This window comes from Helianthus annuus, chromosome 13 (genome assembly GCF_002127325.2).
Source record: "Helianthus annuus cultivar XRQ/B chromosome 13, HanXRQr2.0-SUNRISE, whole genome shotgun sequence".
In the NCBI taxonomy this organism is placed as follows: Eukaryota; Viridiplantae; Streptophyta; class Magnoliopsida; order Asterales; family Asteraceae; genus Helianthus; species Helianthus annuus.
The window spans coordinates 89,731,776-89,755,821 of NC_035445.2; the positions used below are offsets into that span (position 1 = coordinate 89,731,776).

The 24,046-nt window shown below is 39.4% G+C and overlaps 1 protein-coding gene and 1 pseudogene across 1 annotated transcript; one reads left to right on the forward strand and one right to left on the reverse strand.

Moving 5' to 3' along the window:
* The first annotated feature begins 19,088 nt into the window (after positions 1 to 19,088).
* Positions 19,089 to 21,477, forward strand: LOC110898555 (pentatricopeptide repeat-containing protein At4g37170). Its single transcript, XM_022145347.2, has one exon. The coding sequence runs from the start codon at positions 19,333 to 19,335 to the stop codon at positions 21,367 to 21,369; it is 2,037 nt and encodes a 678-aa protein (XP_022001039.1). The 5' UTR covers positions 19,089 to 19,332; the 3' UTR covers positions 21,370 to 21,477.
* Positions 21,478 to 22,377: 900 nt separating this feature from the next.
* On the reverse strand, positions 22,378 to 23,332 carry LOC110902944 (annotated as a pseudogene).
* Between the last annotated feature and the right edge of the window lie 714 nt (positions 23,333 to 24,046).

Sequence of the window (24,046 nt, forward strand, 5' to 3'; positions counted from 1 at the left end):
ATCTTTTTGGGGAAAAATACGTCAGTTTACACTGGTAAATACATTCAACTGACACTTTTGTAAAATGTTTAAATAAATTGATTTGAATGCACAAGGCACAACCTCTTTATAACTTGGGATAATTTATCAATTAAATCTTGCAAAAGAATTACATGTTCACTATGCGTTCGGTCGCCCGGGTCGTGCCGGGTTTAAGGTTAATAGACACGCCACAAGCATAAAGCCGTGGCGGGAAAACCAACGGTTATACCTTTAATATTATAGACACATTACGAGTGTACGCCTACACCCGTGTGTCGGGGTCGTGGCCATTTTGTAAAATGATGCCAAGGATATCGGGGACATGGTCATTAAGATCCCAAAGGCGTAAAGCCAACAAAACAAGTTTTTAAACGGGTCACATTGATAATACCCAACTACTAATGAGTTGGGGTCAATTGCCCGACCAAGCGGTATTTTAAATACCGTAACCCAAGCCGTATAACGGAAAATAAGTTAAAAGTATTTACCTGAGCAAGTATTAAACCTCAATCAAACAAATGCAAGTTTCTTTTACTGGTCTCCTATTCTGGAACGAAGGTATAAAATAACCTATTAGAATCCTAACGGGTCTTTAATTTAGCCTTAGCTTAGACCGGTCAGTTTCAAAGGATAATTACGGTTTAATCGCGTGAAAGGCGAAAACCGGGAATGGAATGTGGTTTGGACCCAACAAGTTTGAAGACTTGTTTTATATGGGTAATATAACCACACTCTGGATTTTGAGGTCAAAACAATAAGGTTTGACCCGTTTCGGCTAGTTTATGTAAACTAGTTACAGAAACCGAACCGTGCGCACAAAAGGCGTAACGGGTAACCGTAAGAGTCCTACACAAGTTTCCTAAGTTAATATGCTCTAAAGAGGTTGTGGTATCAGTAGGATACCTCCCATAATGCCTGTAACGAGTTTAAATCCATTATATGCCCCGTAGGGGTATTTCGGTCATTTTAAAGATTATAACAGAGGTTTCTGAGTTCTATAGGAAATCTGAGTTTTCCGAACAGTTTATAAAGTCCAAAATACACTATTTATTATTTAAAATCAGTAGCGACAGGAATCGGGTCAAATACCTTGTAGAACTCAAGTTATGTCCAAAAAGGGTATATTCGGTATTTACCGAACCGATGCCATAACCGCAGGTTATGAGCAGGCTGAAAATGATTAAAAATCTTTAAAAATCCCAAAATATTGTTTTACATCAGTGTGTAAAAGGTTTGGTGTCAAAATTTGGGCTTAGATAAGCGTTATGCTAATTGCGCCGTTTAATTACTAAAGTTTCCGTAATTGCGCTATTTAGCATAACTCCTATTCTAGACCTTGGATTGACGTGAAATTTTAGGGACATGCTTAGGTATCAGTAACTAAAGTTATTGTCCTTTCACATATCCAAAATTCTCGTTTAAAAGTAAAAAGGGCGTTACGGTCAACTTTTAAGCATTTAACGGAAATGTGCTAAAGACACGGACAAACAACGAACCGGTCACAGAGGGTTATACCATCTTGTAACCTGGTCCTAAGAGAGTCTTAAGGCATATCTAAATCATACCATAACGGGTCAGAACTGAAGTCAAAGCAAAAGTCAAAGTTTTGCGATTTTCGGTTCCGAACCGGGTCAAAACAGCAAATGGTCGGATCGAACAAGCTTAGACTAGTTAATATACTTATTATCATGTTATATGAGTGTTAAAACAGGTTATACGCCATCTACATTACTGATTATGCATAAAATCGCAAAATAGCATTATGTTGACTTTTTCTAAGCAAGTTTGACTCGACATTTGGACTAGTTAGAGTGGGAATCAGAGGGTGCCCTTTTAGGGGTTCAAAGCCCACATGATTACCAACATATAACTTCCTTTGATTCGACAAACCACTGGACCATTTGTGATTTATCGTAAAGTCAATCGTTAATTACGACGGATTGACTTTCAAGCTATAACTATGCAAAAACTAAACCACAAAGGGTTAGGCATACTTACAGAAGCTTGGTACACTACCAGAGATGTTAGAAGAGTGCTCTTGAGCTCTAGAGGTGATCAAGAAAGCAGGTTTGAGGTGTGTCCACTAAGTGCATAACTCATGGCCTTTTATAGTGAAAATGGAAGCACAAGATCATCACAACTAAGGCTACAAGGGTTCCTTGATCATCAACATGTGTCCCTGGGTGCTAGGGGTCGTTTAGGGGGCGCCCATGCTCTCATAATGGCATTCTAAGGCGGTTAAAATAGCAAACAGTGAACCTGCCCCCGTTTTCTGCAACTGGCGGTCTGATGCGGCCCGCGTGAAGGATCAGGCTACCTTTACGCGGGTCGCCTGGATCCTATTGTCAGTAAACGAATCTACACATGGCTCGCGGCCCGCGTAAGATCACTTAGATCTTTAACGCGGCCCGCCTGAGACTTGATTTCCAAGATTTTCAAATCTTTTGCCATTATTACCCTAGCCTTTCGGTTTCGAAGGGGTAACTTTGCGTTTTGGGCCTCGTTAATTTGCATATAAGGGACCCGTGGCTTTTACCCAACTTATTAACCCTTGGTTAATTTATTATTACCCGAAAAGTCTTAATTTTCAAAGTTTGACGCTTTTAACCCTTTTTAACGAATTCGATCATAACTTTCTCGTTTTGAATCGGAACTTCGCGAAATTTATATAGCACATTCTAGTGAGTATAATTTACCATTACAAAGCCTCAGGTATGCCCAAAGGTCACTCAGAGGTATAACTTAAACATGTTGACACATTTAGCCCTTGTAGTTTGTAATTCCTCACTTTCTCCCACAATTCGTTCCGTACGATCCATGATTTATTCGTTTGAAGGTACGAGCATCATTTGGGGTTACTATACAGTATATTTATCCCTCGTTGACAGTTTTAACCCTCGAATTTATATACTTTCAATGATTGTCAACTTTGGTCCTTTATTTAGTGTTTATTACCACGTGTAAACTTATGACACGTGTCAATACATTATTGGACGCAAAAATTTCGAGGTGTTACATAACATGAACTTGAGTTTTCGTAAAAACGCGTAGTAACTTGGTAATATATTTAGTAGCCTTAGTTACTTCCCAAAGTATATTTACTTTTGTTAAAATCTCATTCTCGGGATTTCTAGATGTTTACAACTTGTGAACTCATTTTACAAAAATATTTGTTTACATCGTCTTCTTGTTTTACTAGCCTTTCTACACTTATTTTATTTCCAAAAATAATGTAAGTGCAAGAAAAGTTATGATCTTTCAAAAATCATCTTTTTAACTTGGTTTTTCTTGGAAAATCATACACAAGTCTTGGGTTCACAAGTTTACTAGTTCACTTGGTTTATTACTTTGTAAGAAAATCATTTTTACTTTCAAGTTCATGTTTAGTCTAGAAGATGATTATTTCATGAAACACATAATCATCTTCTAACTTGTTAAACCATGTTTTTAATCATACTCTAACAAGTCCCATATGATGATCAACATCACATTACCAAGAATCAACAAGTAATCATCAATATATTCAAAACAACATCATTTTAACAATATTTCATTATGTTTCATCTTATGATTCAAGATTCAAGTTCAAGTCTTTTAGTGTTCTTGTTATTTCATCACAATATATCTTTTAACCACTAAGAAATATGAAGTAAACAAAGATCAAAGAAGTCTTACTACTAGCTTCAGGGCTAGGAATGATCAAGTGTAGGAATGAAGTAGATAAAAGCAAATGAACAAGGTCCTTGAACTTCCGTTGCTTGCGACCTTCTTAACTATGCTTGTTACACCTTTGTATAAGCTTAGAATGTGTAGAAGTGAGCTAGGAAATGATTGTTATGGAGGGGTGTTTGGGTCCGTAGCCATGGGAGGAAGAAGAAAGTTTTTTTTGTGTTGTGGGAAGTGTTGAGATGATGATTCAAGGTTTTTCTATTAATAATAATCATTCTATTATCATTGTTGTTATTTCAAACTTAAAACACCCCTATCTCCCTTTAAACATTCCATCATTGATTTCCTTCAACAAACTAATTCACACAATATATCTTTTAACCACTAAGAAATATGAAGTAAACAAAGATCAAAGAAGTCTTACTACTAGCTTCAAGGCTAGGGATGATCAAGTGTAGGAATGAAGTAGATAAAAGCAAATGAACAAGGTCCTTGAACTTCCGTTGCTTGCGACCTTCTTAACTATGCTTGTTACACCTTTGTATAAGCTTAGAATGTGTAGAAGTGAGCTAGGAAATGATTGTTATGGAGGGGTGTTTGGGGCCGTAGCCATGGGAGGAAGAAGAAAGATTTTTTTGTGTTGTGGGAAGTGTTGAGATGATGATGAGTCTTAGTCTTGTGATTTATAAATAAAATCCTCCAACATCTAATTATCCAAAGGTTTTTATGTTTCTAAAGTACATGGCATATCCACTAGAAAATCTTTAGAGAATCAAGTAAAATATCAAATGAGATTTAGTGGAGATTTTGGTGGGGTCTTTTTGACCGTAAATACAAGGGGGGAAAGGGGGTCCAAGTGTAAATTCCAACTAATTACTAGTTTTGTAATCCAAATCCAAGTATTTAGTTAGTTTAATTAGTTACTAGATATTTTAGTGGGTGTTAAGGTGTTCGGGGATCATAACTAGTTTGGAAATAATTAAACAATGTCTCTAGTATAATTTTGGTGTTTCGGGTAGTGTCCGGTTGTTCGGTTAGATACCGGTTCGTTAAAGTGTCAAGCTATCCCGTTTAGTAATCTTTAAGTACCCTTTTGTGACACTTTTAATTCCCGACACTTAGGAAAGCATTCAGGACCATTTTGCCATATTTTTGCATGTTATTAGTTTATTAAAATGCTGATTTTTTGCTAAAATATGCAGAATTTTGCACTTTTAGTGGGTTTTAGGCACTTTCCGGCACTTAAACTATCACCTAGTGACGCAGTTTTATGGTCCTTACTTCCCTACACACCATACTAGTGTAGTACCTTCTCTCTGGCTCATACTGGGTCTCAAAACATTGTCTGTCTATGTATTGACATTGTCAGCATATTTCTGAGCTATCCGCTAACTGTGCTAACCGTGCTTTGTGCATCGTTTATGTCACTAAGAGTTTGTATGTAAAAATAATGTGACAGTAAGTAATATGTGATGCACATGTATATATGATACAGAAATCATAAAGCAGTTTAAGTCATAAATTGTAATTCAGCACAGTCATTAAGCACTAATCAATATTAATTAATTGTACAGATACATGCAAATTTGACAGTTGTCACACAACTTTTAGGAGAGGGGCACAATTTAACACACCAAGATACCATTGGGCACTAAATGCCCTTTGGTAGAGAATACCTTAATGAATCTTCAAACTTGCATGGCACATGGCGCACTAGAATCTATTTCAAACACACATAAGCCTACAAACGAAAAGTGGTCAACGACTTAATACATGTTCAAGTTCTCAAGTTCTTTAGAGCGTGATGACTGTCGTAAGGGTCAATCAAAAACCTAAATAAGCTACGTAGATAGCGTAAGTAGGGTATCGTATCCACGGGGAATTTGTGGTTAGCGTTAAAGAAAATTAATTAAAACTAAACTATCTAAATTGGGGGTTTGTTTGTTGTTTTAAAAGAAAACACGATTTGTCACGAAAAGTGTTATCAAGATGAGAAGAAGTAACCTCCACCCGGAATCGCGAATACCCGTTTTAATATAAAAATCTGTTATCTGATTCAAAACACCACATAGACATGGCCTCGGAATTTTTGAATTTGATTAGTTAATAGGGATAGTTTTTAAGATTCACTATGCAACCTAATAACCCATTTGATTGTATCAATTACCCACCAATTTACCAACCCGCTAACAACGCAAGAAAATTGCCAATACGCTTAATAAATGATAAGTAATTCAAATACAAGAAACATTTACCAATAATTCAACACAAGTGGTCAAGATATACCAGTTTACAAAAATCAGAAAAACAGAAAATTATATCAAACCGTGTAAACGTTCATCCGGGCAGAAGTCACAAAAAAGTTTAGCCGCTCATGGTAGTCTTCGCCGCTCCGGTTGTCATCCCGAGTTGGTTAGATGTCAATGATTGGCTTCAGCTTGAGATGAAGAGAATGATGGTCAAATTCGTTCCTTGGTTACGTCTGACGGCTGTTCACATCCTCGTCTTTATAATATAATACCTCATCTCTTTATTAATTCCTTGCGCTTCAAGTAGTTGTTCCCCAATTCTCTGCCGTCAAAAACACATTCAGCCCATGCGTGGCTTTTAGGCCCAATATATACTAGTAAGCTCCATATATTGAGTTTCATGAATTATGTAATTTATAAACATTAAATGATCATTAAATTAAATTGGTAGGACATCACGACACATTCTTTGTTTTTACTAATTCTTGAATTGTTTGTTTTCATTTCTATTTAATGTCCATAACCATTTGAATTTATGTCATTAAGGTTCGTAGTTACAATAATAAATTACATGATCTTGGACCGTTAACTAGTAACATAATCGTTTTAGCTTGTTTTCTTCTCAACCCGCATGATAATAAAACTACATAAACAACCATATTATATACTATTATCAACGCATTTTAACCATAACTAATATTAAATAAAGTGTTCTTAAAATGCACAGATCAAATCCCCACGCTTATCTTTTTTCGTCCCAAAAAAATAATTTGCAATGGAATCACAATCAAAACAAATGGCTTCCAATGTATTCAATTATTTTATTAAAACAAATCACATCACACGTTAACAAAGATTGTGGATATACGGTCCACTTAAACCCAACCGCCGGTTTCAAAGCCCTTATTTTCGATCTATTAAGTTCAAGTAATTTATAGTTGTCTATGAATCCCACACTCAAAAGACTACGACTCCACCTATTCCCGTTTCAAGCTTATGAGATTAAAAGATTTATAATCTACCGCCTTATATAAAAAAACTCGTATGTTATTCCGATTAAACTTTATGATGGATAGATGGATGATATTATGAGCTTACATGCTTTTGTATACGATCAATTCAGCGGACATACGTCATACGAGTCACCATCCCCATGGTTAATGCCATAAACTTCATGCATTTTTAGAACTCCACCTAGAGGGTATGTACCGCATGAGTCGATACCCCCGTGGCAAAACCATAGGCTTCGTTTTTCTCTTTTTTTACATGTGCTTAAATGAATGGATGGAATATATATATATATATATATATATATATATATATATATATTTTGGCGCCACACTGTTTCGGATTTGTTTTCACAAAAAGAAACAGGTGTGCCAGTTTAATCGGAAAAACTTATAAGTTTTTTACTTATGATGTACCTCTTATACTCTTCACAGTTTCAGTTTTGCTATAGCTCCTAAAGCGGGAACCCACAAGACTCCTATTTAAGTTATTTTATATCAAATCTAAGGAACCTTTCCACCGGCTGGGCCTACCCACATATCCTAAGTTAGACGCGTGACTGACCGTTTATTATCTCATATATATAGTAATCGAAAAGCCAATGCTTCAATTATACCGTTAACTAGTAACATAATCGTTTTAGCTTGTTTTCTTCTCAACCCGCATGATAATAAAACTACATAAACAACCATATTATATACTATTATCAACGCATTTTAACCATAACTAATATTAAATAAAGTGTTCTTAAAATGCACAGATCAAAGCGTTTACAAGGTTGTTGGAGTGTGAATTAGTTTGTTGAAGGAAATCAATGATGGAATGTTTATAGGGAGATAGGGGTGTTTTAAGTTTGAAATAACAACAATGATAATAGAATGATTATTATTAATAGAAAAACCTTGAATCCTTTTAAATGACCAGCTACCAACCGGTTTATATTTCCTTACTCCGACTAATAACATGTATGGTGTATACCTTTTTTTATGCAAGTCTACTCATCAAAATAGGGGATGAGAAGGGGACAACAAAAATCACAAGGCTAAAAGGGGGGTAGCAAAACCTAGGGTGCTAGAAGGATGATTATGATTTAGGTGTTGTTTGTTTTTTCAGAGCTAAAACGTCTGCAGTCTGCGGACCATATCTGCAGACATTTGTAGATGAATAGGTGGAACAAAACTCTACAGTCTGCAAGAAGAAGACTGTTTGTTTTTTTATCATTTGTGATAAACCAAATTGCAACTCATCTTTCAAAGAAAGATCAGAGCACAAATCATATTATAAAAACAAAGTTTATCCTTAAATTGGTCGAAGTAGTTTATCCTTTATATTCCTCTTTAATGTCAGAAATCATATTATAAAAACACATTACCTGTATATCATAATATAACACCACCTACTGAACAAGACATCAATCATCATAAGGGGTATCAACAGAGTGAATAACATCAAACCAATGATTAAACAGACTGAACAACACATCAATCATCACGTACCTGAAGGTGGAGATGAGGGCTTCGTCGGAGATGAAGATGGAGATCGATGGAGGTGAGGGCTTCGTCGGAGATGAAGATAGAGATCGACGGCGATGGAGGTGGATATCGATGTGTCGGTGGATGGAGGTGGAGATCGATGTGTCGGAGATGAAGATGGAGATCGACGGCGATGAAGTGGAGATCGATGTGTGCTATGGATGGAGGTGGAGATCGATGTGTCAGGGATGAAGATGGAGATCGACGGCGATGGAGGTGGAGATCGATGTGTGCTGGATTCCTAGGGTTATGAGATTTGTTTTGTTTTGAATGAGCAGAGAAGAAGAGGGTAGAAGACCCTTGAAGTCAGTGGTCCACATCTGCTTGAGGAAGTGGTCTTGAAGACCTTTTTTAATGAAAGCACTTCAATAAAACAAACACACTGCAGACTCAAACGTCTGCGTGGGGCAGACATAAGAGGTTCTGAAGTGTTTTTGACAAAAAACAAACACCCCCTTAGTTTTGTACAAATTGTACATGCATAGTTTGATATTAAAAAAAAAAACTAATTAAATGTGTCAAAGGGATAGTCTAGTGGTAAAATAGTATATTTCTCAAGTACATGATTGTGGGTTCAAATCCCGCAAAAGATAGGTGCGGTGATTTTAGGTGTTAAAAAACCAAATTTAAATTTTCATAGATTCATTGGTTCTGATTTAATGTATTCAAGTGATAGTATGTTTTAAATATTGATACATTATTATTGTTATGAAATAACCACTAAACAAAAATATTCACATTTTGGTGTATACACATAATTACCATAAAATTAAAAAAAAAAAAAAAACTTATGGTAAAACAGGCCCGGTGACCTGCCAAAATTAAGTACCGCCTCCCAATATCCCTCTCATATCTCTCTCTATTCCTTGTCATGTTTACAAAACATGTCTTCTCAGTTTAGGACTTGTTATTTGTCACTTGTCTTTAGGGTGTTAGACTGTTAGATGGATAGTACATGATATCTAGTGGCGGAGCTTGAATGAAAAAAATCAGTAGGGGTCTGACTCTCAAAATCCAAATTAGTAGAGTCAGACTCTTAAAAATCTAATATTTTACACTATAAAAAAAAATCAAAAATTTCTGTAAAATTAACACTACAAACGAAAAATCAGTGGGAGCCGGGACATCCCCCAACCACCATGAAGCTCCGCCCATGACGACATCAACCCAAAAATTTGTTTCAGATGCATGATCTGAAACACGACATGAGTTTTCGCGGGTCGATACAAACACCGTCGGTCTAACACGAAACTTAATATTCTATTATTTTTTGTATATTAATAATCTAATATCACAAGTTTTAAACAAACAATACAAACTAATTAAAATAATCAATTAATCATGTTAAAAGTATAAACACCTGTTTAACTTTTTGTATAATAGATTAATATCCATCCAGTTTAAGCAATAACATAAATGATAAAACACATTTTGCTGGAAAAAAAGTTCAAAATTAATGGCTTACACGTATCAACTTGGAACCCATCAAGTCAACTCAAACAAGATTTTCTTAATTAAAAACATGTTAGTAGTTTTGACTTGAAACCGACCTAATCCATTTAGAGTCTCACACTAAATTCAAACTCTTGAATTTCATGTTAGGTATGTGTTGTACTGTCGTGTTAAGGGTGAAATGGGTGCTCACTAAATGAGGAGTGGTAAACCTTTTCTCTAGTCAATAATTTCATGCTATGTCAACTTTTCTCCCCCCTTTTCATTTTGGACTCAAACATTAGGCTATAGGGTGTGAGGGGCATGGTTGGGTCATTAATCGTCACGTAGGACCATTAATGGATTGCTACACAACCCCCTTGTCTCATCCATCATGATTCCCATGGATTAAACCATGGCAACCATGAGCCTACTTTTCATATTTTATATTTTCTTTCCTTTTCACAAAAATAAATTGAAGTAAGATAACAGTGGTTTAAGTCACGACCACACCCTTAGGGTAGTGGTTTTGGATGATGGATTAGAAGTAGGTGACATGGCGGCATGGCGCTGATGTGGAGGGTCATGGTGATCATGAGGGTCATGACCACACCCTATAGCCTTAGAGGTGCTCCCCACATGGGGAGTGGTAAACAATTTTTTTTTTAAAATAAAAAAATAAATGTGTGATTTGTTGGAAGAGAGTGGGCCCACCATTAACCCCTTCTTTCTCCTCTCTCTCTTCTCTTCCCACATTGGTGACTAGTAACCGTGCTCACCATTCACCACTCACCAAAAATATGGCAGGGCGCCTCCCCGATTGGCAAACATACTCACCGAAGGGGTCACCGAAATGGTGCCCCTTCCACCCTTATATATTCACATCCTTGTCTTAATTAACAGGCATAATTCAGTATAAACTTTTTTTATAGGTTAGTTTTCTACATTTTCATTTCCTTCATATTTTTCAGTAACTTTTTATACCTTATTTTAGGATGCGTCATTAACAGGCATAATTCAGTTAGCTAAGCTTCTGAAATAGCAAAGTCCGTAAAAGAGCCCATAAAATTAACAGGTTGGTCACAACTTTATGGATTGGGCCTGCAGCGTTCGGATTGGGCCCTTTTTATGTTTTAGTGTGAATTGGGTAACACTTCAAACATAGGCTAAATTGGCATATATTTTAGTAGCATTTCTTTCATTAGATTAGACACTGATATGAGTGTATTTTGGGGCGTGAAATTCTTATACGACATGAATCTAATGTATAACTAGATTGTTGCCATTAGTCATGTATTGTGGCGGTGACATCTTAGTTGTTTATAGCCGGCGACACGTTATGTGATGCGTTAATCATGTGAAAACGTGTTTTGACGCATCCGATATAACTCAGTGTAATCTCTATGTGTATATGTTGGTTGAGATACTCAACAGATATTCATTTAGTCTTCACATTGAACATCATTCAATCTTCACATTTAACACATACTTTTCACTCCACCTACACATTTGTGTCCCATGAATGAATGCGTGTTAAGTTTTGGCGTTCGATTTAAAAAAAGTTTATCCCATATAGTTAAAAAAACAAAAATACCCCTCCTTCATTCATCTTCTTCTTTGTTGCGGGTACTGTTCCGGCACCCATCTCTAGGGAGTTCACATGGTTCACTCACGATGGCTAAGGGAGAATCACAAGGGCTAGAAAGATTGGGACCGTTGACAAGGTTCTCAACTTCACCCACCGGAGAAATGAGAAAGAGCAAAGTATAAATCTGGACTTGCAAGTCTAGAGAGATATGAAGAAACACCATGTTTCAATCAATCTGGAGCAGTAGTCGTCGGCTATGAAGATGAGGCATGGTACCCTTCAAGATGTTAGATGCGAAGATCTGGTATGAAGAAGAAAGTGTAGTTGGAGTGAACAATATGGATTATACCCTTACTTTCCAAGACCAAAGGGTGAAAGCTAAAATCTCAACATACCAGAGGGATAATTGGCATAACTTACTCTTTTGTGATGTGTGAAGTGACAATCAATCCTCTCGTTAAGGATGATAGATTTTCATATGCCTTCACGAAACACAAGAGTTAATCGCTTCTCTTGTAACTACCCGACACTGAGGAAGTTTCACGTTAAATCAGATACAAATATTAGTTTACCTAGTTGATTCCTTCTACTTCATGTCTGACATAACCAATACCCTTGAACAAACCATGCTTTAGTTCATGTCATGTGTGAGAGATTGTCAACTCTTGATTATTCTCATTTACAATATGTCCTATATAAAGATTACAAGGGATCTCCTATCTTGGGAGAGATATTTACATAACAAATATAAGTGATATCGTTTCCTATTATACATCCGTCTATTACACCCCCGCAGTCGAAGCTAGAGGAGGGCGAATGCTGAGACTGGAGCGAAAATCATCAAATAGAACTTTAGGCAGCCCCTTTGTAAAAATGTCAGCCACTTGAAACCGCGTGGGTATGTGAAGGACGCGAACCGTGCCACGCTGTACCAGATCACGAACAAAATGGATATCCAGTTCAATGTGTTTAGTACGCTGGTGTTGAACTGGATTCCCGGCCAAATAGATCGCACTGATGTTATCACAGTAGACTAGGCTAGCCTTGTTGACGGGTCGATGTAGCTCTAAGAGAAGGTTACGAAGCCAACATAGTTCAGCGACAACATTAGCAACGCCCCGGTATTCGGCTTCAGCGCTGGACCGGGAGATAACTGACTGGCGTTTAGACGACCATGAAATGATGTTCGAACCCAAATACACACAATAACCCGAAGTGGAACGTCGCGTATCGGGACAGCCCGCCCAATCAGCGTCGGTGTATGCTCGTAAAGAAAAATCTGCAGAAGTACCGATGGTAAGGCCATGAGAGGAGGTACCTTGAAGATACCGAATAATCCGCTTAAGGGCATTCCAATGATCCACTTTCGGTGCGTGCATATACATGCATACTTGTTGAACAGCGTAACATATGTCTGGTCGCGTGAATGTCAAATATTGTAGGGCTCCTGCAAGGCTGCGATAGAGTGTCGGGTCATCGAAGTCAACACCCGCGTTGGAGCCGAGTTTAGGCTTAGTATCAACAGGAGTAGCCACAGGTTTACAGGAGGACATGCCGGCCCGGTCGATAATCTCTTTTGTGTAAACCTGTTGAGAAAGAAACATTCGATTACCTTGCCGTTGAACGTGAATGCCCAAGAAGTGACTGAGCGGCCCGAGATCTTTCATTGCAAATTCGTTTGATAGTCGAGACATAAGGTTCACGCGAAGAGAATCCGTGGATGTTGTGAGAATAATATCATCGACGTAGATGAGCAAGTAAGCTGAAGTGCCATTGTGACAGTAAGTAAAGAGTGAGTTGTCACATTTACTTTGCTGAAAGCCTAATGAAAGAACGAAGTCGGTAAATCGTTGATACCACGCACGCGGGGCCTGTTTCAAACCATAAAGTGACTTCTTTAGAAGACACACGTGATCGGGATATTGCCGGTGTCGAAACCCCATGGGTTGATACATGTATACTGTCTCATTTAGATTACCGTGAAGGAACGCGTTGGTAACGTCGAGTTGATGAATCGGCCACGACTGTGACAATGCAAGCGATAAAACGATACGTATAGTGGTAGGCTTCACAACCGGACTGAAAGTTTCACCGCAGTCAACCCCAATTTGTTGATTACTTCCATCACAAACAAGGCGCGCCTTGTATCGTTCAAGTGTACCGTCGGACCGAAATTTGTGGCGAAATAGCCACATGCTACGTAAAACATGCATATGAGGTTGCCGTGGAACTAAAACCCACGTCTTTTTTTTAATAAGAGCATTAAATTCGGTGTTCATGGCGTTATGCCAATCCGTGTTAGACAAGGCGTCCTTGGGATTTTTGGGTATAGGAGCAATGGAGGAGGAATGGAGATTAAGTATGTTTTTCGGTTTAACTATGCCGTCCATGGAGCGGGTACGGATAGTTCGAGTGGGAGGAGGGGGAGGTGGGGGTGGGGTTGGGGAGGACTGTGTACTGGAGGGGGGTACCGGGTCATGTAAGGGATCAGAAACAGGGCTGGGAGTGGGTGAGTGTGGGCCGAGAGAAGATGAGGATGGTGAGGTGAGTGAAACCGGGATTGGGCTGGTGGGAGAGTTTGGGCCTGAGGGCGAAGGAGAGTTTGGGTTGGTGGGTGAGTTTGGGCCTGAGGGCGAAGGAGAGTTTGGGCTGGAGGGAACCGAGGGTTGTGGAGATGAAGTAGTTGGGCTAGTGAAGTAGGAAGGTGGGCCGTAAGTGGTTGGGTGAATGTGGGTTGGAGGGTGAACTGGGTAATGATGGGTGGGCGGAACAGAAGTGGTGGAGGGAGGGTTAGATGAAGGATTAGGTGAGGCAGTAGAAGGAACAGTGGTGTTGAGAAATTCATAGGAGTGTAGGGAAGGTTTAGGATTATTAGCGAAGGGAAAAATAGATTCGTCAAATATAACATGTCGGTTGATTATAATTTGACGTGTATTGAGGTCGAGACATTTGTAGCCTCGATGGTTAGTAGGATAACCAAGAAAGACGCATGGCATGGACCGGTATTGTAGTTTATGGATGGTAGTATGAGGGATGAGGGGGTAGCATAGGCAGCCAAACACCCGTAAATGCGAGTAGGATGGAATGCGGTGGTATAATGTTTGGGTGGGAGAAATGTTGTGTAGGAGTTTGCTTGGCAAAATGTTTTGTAGGTAGGTAGCTACTTCCAAAGCATGATGCCAGTATGTATTTGGTAGGGAAGAATGGGCCAACAAGGTGCGGATAATATTATTAGTGGACCGTAACTTGCGTTCGGCTTTGCCATTTTGGGAGGAGGTGTATGGGCAAGAGAACCGAAAATGCATGCCATTGAGATTACAATACTGTTTAAACATATGGTTATTGTATTCTTTACCGTTATCACATTGGAATTGTTTGATCTTTCGTTCAAACTGGGTGTTAATGAGGTTAGCGAAGGTGGTAAATGTAGAAAAAGCTTGGGATTTGTGTGTGAGGGGGTAAGTCCATAAAAAGTTTGAAAAATCATCAAGAAAGATAATGTAATAACGGTGACCCCCCGTGCTAAGGATCGGAGAGGTCCAAAGATCACTATGGATAATATCAAAAGGCATTTGCGTAGTATTATTAGAATCAAGAAACGGTAGTCTAATATGTTTACCAAAAACACACGATTGACAAACATTATTTTTTAACGGTCCATAATTAATAAAACTGGAATTTTTAAGAGAATGTAATGAAGATGATCCCGGATGACCGAGACGTTGATGCCATGTGTCTTGAGAAATAGCGGTGAGGGCAGTGGGAGAAGTGAACTTGATGACTTGGGATGGATCAAATGTGTAAAGGTCTCCGGAGCTATTGCATCGTAGGATAGGCGTCCGAGTCTTGAGATCCTTCACCAAAAAACCATATGGGTCAAATTCAATAGAAAGTTGATTATCAGTAGTGAAACGACGAACAGACAGTAAATTTTTGATTAGTGAGGGGGAATAAAGGACTTGATTCAGTTTAAAGGGTGGGAGGGGAGGGGGTAAGGTAAGGTCGCCTTGTCCATACACGGGAATGGTTTGACCATTGCCCACAATAATATTTCGAATCATGCTTTTATTAAAAGAAGACGAGAGTTTAGAGTTGGAAGTCATGTGACCTGTGGCACCTGTATCCATGGCCCAAGATGGGTCAGTGAGAGACATCGCGTACATGGCCTGATTGATGTCGGTGGGCGTGGCAGCAAATGGGGTAGATGGACGAGGGCCTAAAATACCCGCACCAGTATTGTTGGTTTTGGGTACAGTAGGGTAGGGGCAAGGTGGAATGGGGGCCCAATTATTCCATGTGGGTGCATTTGCAGGTGGGCCGGCCCAAGGATAGTAAGGCCAAGGGTAAAACCCATTCATGTGTTGACCGATGCTGCCAGAAGAGAAATTAGGGGTTCCCCTGCCACGACCGCCATAACCGTTCTGTCTTCCTCTTCCACGGCCACGGCCGCGACCGCGACCGCGGCCCCTGTCGGAGGTCTCGTTCCGCTGCTCCCTTGACTCCGATTTGTCCCGAGTGTCCCGAGATGGTGGCTCAACAGATGTGTGAAGGGCGGTGCCGGCTGACTGAGCCGATTGGCGGGCCTGATTGGTCTTGCGGGATTCGGCCATACATAGCCTGGAGCGAGTGTCGTAGAAATCTGGAAGAGGCTTCATTTGTTGAATGACGGAGGCAGTATTTTCGTATTGTTCATTCAAACCTGTGAGGAGTTGTAACACTAGTTGTTCGTCGGTGACCGGGGAGCCGAGGTTGGTCAGTTGATCAAAAATAACCTTCAATGCTTGACAGTACGCAGACATATTCGGAAACTGGTCAAGACGAGTGTTGGAGAATTTGTTGTTGAGGTCGATTGTGCGAGTTGCTTTATTGTCCTGGAAGATATTAGCAATCGTGGTCCAGGCGTCGTATGCGGTGGTGTCGGGTTTGAGAACGGTATGAAGAAGATCAGTAGATATTGTACTATAAATCCACTGTAGTACAATGGAGTCCAGCCGTTCCCATGTTTCGGTTTGTGGAGCAGCATCTTTGTCCGATGTTTTGTCAGTTGTGGTGGAGGAACTGGAGGCTTCTGCTGGCTTCGGTTGCAGGTGATCAAATACAAGGTGAGCTTTGCATTGAATCTTAAACATCTCTGACCATGTAGTGTAGTGGCCAGTTTCAATGTCTAGGGTGATAGGAATCAGGTTTTTGATTGAAGTAACCGTGACTGCGGGGTGAGGGGAAGAAGATGACGAAGACATGATGAGGGAGAAGTAGGGTTGCGCAGACGCAGAAGGTGGGGAAAGAATAGAGGATCGGCTATAGGTATGATACCATGAGAGATTGTCAACTCTTGATTATTCTCATTTACAATATGTCCTATATAAAGATTACAAGGGATCTCCTATCTTGGGAGAGATATTTACATAACAAATATAAGTGATATCGTTTCCTATTATACATCCGTCTATTAATGTGGTTAGAGATCCCTTTGATACTTAACTCTATGGTGTCCTAGAGTTGTTTTGTCATCTCTTTTTGGGTAATGGTCTTCAAAATGAGCTTGTCAATGGATTGGAACAAGTTCACATCTTTTAGTTTCATCTCCTCCAAATTCTTTTGTTGGGTCGTCATCACTTGCACACCTTCCTTATGTTCGATGTACCCAGTTTCGACTACTAACCAATACTCTTTGGATTGGAGCAAGTTCTCCATCACCAGGCTCCAATGATCATAATCACCATCGAACCTAGGAACACAAGGATTCCGGATATTACTTGTTTGTTCTGTCATCAAGCTTTCATCTACTTCTTCTGAATGCTTAGTATTTCGCTCTTATACCACTCGAACAAACTCAGGCATACATCTAGGGCTGCAAACGAACACGAACAAGACATTGTTCGTGTTCGTTTGTTAGAAAATATATGTGTTCGCGAACCGTTCACGGACACTTATCGAACGAGATTTTATGTTGTGTTTGTTTGTTAAGGAAATGAACTTGTTCGTGTTCGTTTGTGTTTGTTTGTTAATTTTAGGAAACACACAAAAAGAAACGTTGACGAACACAAATGAGCACAAACTAATGTTCATGAACACAAATGAAAAAAAACGAACACAAATAATCGTCCATGAACAAAATATATAATACACTGACACTTACTAAATATTTAATTTGTCGGAATTTTGAAGTATTTAAATAAATATAAAAATTAAAAACACTAATGATCTATCGAACACAAATGAACACGTTACCGAACGTTCACGAACATAAACGAATGAACGCGACCTCTGTTCATGTTTGTTCGTTTAACTAAACGAACAAAATTTCTTGTTCGTTTAACTAAACGAACAAAATTTCTTGTTCGTGTTCGTTTGTTTAATAAACGAACGAACACAAACGAACTTCTCGCCGAACGGTTCACGAACTGTTCGCCAAACGTTTGGTTCGTTTACAGCCCTACATACATCAATGATACTCTCAAATACTACAATGCTTCCAAGTAAAATAGACGCAACATAAACCAAAAAAAAATCAGACGAAAACAAACCATGGACTTGTTTTACATGTACGTTAGCATAAACAAACTCCTAAAGTGTAGGCTAAACACTTTTATTCGATAAAACTAAATCCAACACTCTTCAATAAATGATTTCATTGAGAACCTAAAGCTCTTGTTTTCTTATAGAGAGCCAATCATAGGTACTAGTCGAGGAAAAAGAAAAGTAATTTAGTTCATTCATAGACTAATAAAAGAAAGGAACTACAACTCTACAAATTTCTTAAAAAAAGGGTTATGATTTGATCCGAATTACATGCTACCAAACGGCTAGCAGTCTAGCGATACAAGTTTGTTAAGGCTACACGGTATCCACATCAACTTGATAAAGTCCCCAACATTGCCTTGGGAGGCGCCAAAAGGGCTCTCATGAGAGTAATGGCGAGCGTGAAAGGGAAGTGAAGTGTGAAACATATTTTGTAGACTTGGTGCCGATGAGAACCAAGGGCACCGAAAGGCTTTACTCCATACCATTTAGTCTAAAAATGCATCACTCCCCGTAAGGTTGTTGAGGGTTCTAATCTTGTTATGATAGTCAAATATGTAAATTTGGGTGTAACATACAAAGGGTGTTTAGGATTCCTTTTTTTAACTCCTTTTTAACTTCAACCAAAAGTTAATAAGTCACAAATTGTGACTTATTAACTTATTCTCTCCCAAGATAAACAGTCTTAGCTTTTTAACTTTTCGAAAAATTAATAAACCAAAAGTTGGTGAAAATAATCAATTCCTTTTTTTTTTTTTTTTTGAAATGTGTGAATTATTCGCGAATGTCGAGAGGTATAGTATACGTTGTCTTAACCGGGACCGCGCTAGAGAGCCCTCTCGCACAATAGATCCCCAATTTAAACCCCTCAATGAAAAACTTCTATCACTCATACTCGAACTTGAGATCTGTAGAGGAAAACTCACTCGGACCCACCATAAGTGGAACTTATGAAATTTGGAAATAAGTTGAAACTTTATCGCAGTTTCAGTAAGAAATGAAACCTGTAAGGGTGGTAAGTGTAACTTGAGAAAGAAACCTCTGAAAAGTCACGAAGAAAAACCCAACCCAACCCATTCAATTCAACATCTCTCTCTGTCTGGAAATCAGGGATAGTGAGAGAGAGAGAGAGAGAGAGAGAGAGAGAGAGAGAGAACACCGCTTCAATCAAAATCATCATCAGAAGGAAGGAATCAGTAGAACAGTAGTGATAGTTAAAACCGATAAAATGGAATCGAAGCTAGAACCCTAAACCCGATTCAAGTTCACTGTCACACATCCTTTCCTCACCTCACCTTCTGTTTACAAAACCATGAGATCCATCAGACCCCATTTTCGAGCTCTCATCACCCCTCACCAACGAATCATCTCCACATCTTCTTCCGAAACCCTTTCAAGAACCCCAAACCCTCAAAAAACTTTCTTCAAATCCCAAAACAAACATGAAGAAGCCATTATCAACCTTTGCCAGAAATCCCGTTTAACAGAAGCAATTCAACTACTTGATCGTATTGAACACCCATCTTCATTTATCTATTCTAATCTTCTTCAGCTTTGCGTTCAACAGAGAGCTCTTGAAGGCACCAAAAGGGTGCATTCGCATATAAAAAGATCAAATTTTTTGCTTGGGGTGTCTAGTTACAATCGAATTTTAGATATTTATTGTAAATGTGGGAGTTTGGTGGATGCACGTAAGGTGTTCGATGAAATGCCTGAGAGAGATTTGTGTTCTTGGAACACTATGGTATCTGGGTATGCGAAAGCTGGACGGTTAAAAGACGCACGCAACCTGTTTGATGAAATGCCTGAACGAGATAATTTTTCTTGGACTGCGATTATTTCGGGATATGTTCGACATGGGTGTCCTAACGAAGCGTTGCGGTTGTGTAGAGCAATGTTGAAGGACTACAATGTTAGGTGTAATAAGTTTACGGTTTGTAGTGCGCTTGCTGCTTCTGCTGCGACTCAGAGTTTAACTATTGGGAAGGAAATTCATGGTCATATTGTGCGAACGGGGATAGATTCTGATGCGGTTGTTTGGAGTGCTTTGTCGGATATGTACGGGAAATGTGGGAGTTTAGATGAAGCTAGACACATATTTGATAAAACATCGGATAAAGACGTTGTTACATGGACCGCGATGATTGATAGGTATTTTAAAAGCGGGAGGAGGGAAGAAGGGTTTCTCCTGTTCTCGGAGTTGTTAAGATCCGGAAATAAACCTAACGAGTTTACGTTCGCTGGGATATTAAACGTATGCGCACTTTATAATCTGGAATCTTTAGGTCGACAAGTACACGGGTATATGGCACGCATCGGGTTTAACCAATCTTCATTTGCAGCAAGCGCTCTTATTCATATGTATTGCAGGTGCGGGAACACCGAGATTGCGGATAGAGTGTTTAAGTGGGTACCAAACCCAGATTTAGCTTCATGGACTTCGCTAATCAACGGGTATGCTCAAAACGGTCAACCCGAAGAGTCTTTAAAGTTATTTGAAGCGCTACTCGAGTCCGGAACTAAGCCGGATCATATAACATTTGTCGGTGTTCTTTCGGCTTGTACACATTCCGGGTTGGTTGATAAAGGACTCGAATATTTTAATTCGATAAAAGAAAAACACGGGTTAGCTTATACCATTGATCACTATGCGTGTGTGGTTGATCTTCTTAGTCGATCAGGTAGATTTAATGAAGCGGAAGACATTATTAAGAAAATGCCGATGAAACCCGACAAGTTTTTGTGGGCGTCTTTACTCGCTGGATGTAGAATTCACGGGAATCTCGATTTGGCAAAACGAGCGGCTGAAGCGTTGTTTAAGATAGAGCCGGAAAACGCAGCTACTTACGTCACGCTTTCCAACATTTACGCAGCGGCTGGTAAATGGGCCGACGTGGCAAAAATCCGGAACTTGATGGACGTTAACAAAGTGGTGAAGAAACCGGGACGAAGTTGGACCGAAATTAAGCGAAAAGTGTATACGTTCTTGATGGGAGATACATCAAACCCGAGATTAAACGAAATCCATGAGTTATTAGAAGAATTGCAAAGAAAGATTAGGGAAGAAGGTTATGTACCGAAGACGGATTATGTGCTTCATGATGTGGAAGATGAGCAAAAGGAGCAAAACTTGTCGTATCATAGTGAGAAACTTGCTATTGCGTTTGCGATTCTTGTTACGCCACCAGGGACTTCGATAAAAGTGTTTAAGAACTTGAGGACTTGCGTTGATTGTCATACGTTTATTAAATACGTGTCTAAAGTTGTTAGTAGGAAAATTATCGTAAGAGATTCGAGTAGGTTTCATTGTTTCGAAGATGGGAGTTGTTCATGCAAAGACTATTGGTGAGATTGTAATAGTTAGTTTAGTCAAACGATAGACTGAGGGTGAGATAAACAAACTTAACTACCGTTTGAATGCTTGTTAAGTGGTTGAAACTGCATCTTGTTGATTTTCTTTGTTGGTTTTTGAAACTGCAGTTAGTAACTCGGCGTGTAGTTCTTGCTAAATTTGGCCGAACCGGCTTGTGAACACCCTCAATAAAAACAAAAACGACGTAGTTCAGATAATTTGCAAGCCATATTTGGAATCTGAATGTTTCGATGGGCCAGATCCGACGTCGTTGGTAGCCGATTTAACACAACCATCCAGCATAAGAAATTAATCTTTAACGGAACCCATGTATTTCACAAAAAATCGGTCTCTAAATTCGTAAAGGAAACCTGTTCAATAAGCTTTCGGAAACTTCGAACCGTAAACTGCCTTGAAAACTCCGGCTTCCACTCCCATCTGTCCTCACCATCCCCAAAGACGAAAGCCATAACTACAGCCGTGAGCCCCTGCAGCTCTGCCATCTCCACCTGATTACACGGAGCCCGTAACCAGTTAAACTCTAGCCTTGTGATCCCTCCCGCAATGACAACCCGATTGTGGAATCCACGAGGTGTGCGACATGTTGCATACATTTCACTATCTGGAACGTTGTTGAACTGTCTAGACCCGTGGATATTTCATCCATAAACAAAGTTTTCGCTGGCCCAACAAGCATTTCTCTGGTGGTTACACGTTTATTTTTCCCCCCAGAGATACCTCTCCTCATTTGGTCTCCAACGAATGTGTCGCGGCAGACATCAAGACCCAATATCTGATTTTTAGTGTAACAAAAAAGCATATAAATATTGTACTTTTAGAAAGATTATACTAAAAGTCTAAAAGTATCAGAACACTTACTCTTAGAGTATGCCTAAAACATACAAGTCACATTACAAACAAGAAAAAACCGAAAACCGCAACTAAAAAACCCGTTAAACCGACACGAACCTGCTTACGAGCCTTTTAACAAGTTTTTCTCCCCCTCACAATCCCACTAAACTCATAAGGCGAAGGCGAAACCGTCTGACGAAATTGCAGGCGACCCTACCGCCGTAACCCTGGGTCCCACTAACCCCATGTTACCACCCTGTAACACCCCATCAGAAACACCCATGATCCCATTCCTAATTACAGGACTACCCTCCATACCACCACCATAAGCAACATTAGTTTGCTTTGGAAACAACTGTTGACTTTTCTGTTGATTTTGTTGTTGACTTTGTGCAGATCTAACTCCATTCACATTCAATGGCAGATTATGATTGTTTGTACTCACACCTTGTTGGAATCCAACAGCCCTGACCCGAAAATCGGTTTGTTTTGCGAGTTTGTTAAATTACAAAACAACCCGTTATCATTCGGTTTATCAACCAACTGATTTTCTTCCGTTACAACTCCAGCCTTGACCAAAAACTCCTCAAGAGTCATTTCCCCTAATGTCTCTTGCCTTTGAGACAAATTCGGTTGCCCGAACGCGTTAAACTCTTTCGATATATCTTTCCAAACCTCATCAACTATCTTTTGACTTATTGTTCTTGGTAAAGTCAAAGACCCTTGTCTTTGTATCATTCCACCACCTTCGACAACAGCGTTGTTAACCGCGGTATTATTATTAATATTTGTTTGAGTTTCTTCTGCATTCCAAATGCTTTTTAACAACTCATCCATATTCATTGACCGAAAATGTTTACCAATGCTGGTACCCATGGTGGTTTGTAGCTCATCAAAGGTTAATGAGTATATTGATCCTTGTCTTGCTAGATGGAAGTTTCCGGGCGGTCTAGCGTTCCCGCTCGCGATCTCTGTTGTTGGTTGATTATTGAAGCTTTTGTAGTTCATGATTCTGTAACATTGTCACAAAAAATAAAGTCGTACTATACCCAATTAATAAGATTAATTAGAATAACTGCATGAACCAATTGCATCATGATACACCTACAATAATGTTGGGGAATTTTCAGAAACCGGACGATCAGAGAGGCGTGTAATCACTCTCAGATCAAATTATTTCGGTGGTTCACCCGAATAATTTAATCGGATACAACTCTGATTTCGAGAATTGAACCTGAGTATGTGTTTTTGAGTGAAATTGACGAACCAGAGAATTGTGACCAAAAACTGAGAAACGAATTTAGGGTTTCTTGCAGATAACTGCCTCTAGCAGTTATTTTCGAATTTTAGTAAATTGCATTAAAAACTGCCTTGAAATTTTGTCTGAAAATTTATCATAAATTTTATTTTCTAAGGCATTTTCTATAAAGCAATTTTCTAAGGCATTTTTTATAAGGCATTTTCGACCCCAGCCAAGGGCTCGGCCCCTTGGACCCCGCCAGGGGCTGCCGTCCCTTGGACCCCGCCAGGGGCTGCCGTCCCTTGGACCCTGCTCCCAGGGGTGCTGCCCCCGGACCCCCGCCAAGGGGGCGCTGCCCCCTTGGAACCCCCGTAGAGTACGGGCTCCGCTCGTACACCTCGAATAATAATAACTCAAACAAGCGTGCACTCCCGCACCTCCTAACTTGATGTGTATTATTATTCGCTTTGATCACCAAGTCAATCCCGATTACACTAAAATATCTAACAAATAATGCATCGCCTCCAAAAATGTAATCTTCCTAAAAACTAAACCAAATAGTAATAGAGAATACAAACCTTT

What these genes read in the sequence shown, in the direction of transcription:
- LOC110898555 (XM_022145347.2), top strand. Translation starts at nt 19,333, where the DNA reads ATGAGATCCATCAGACCCCATTTTCGAGCTCTCATCACCCCTCACCAA.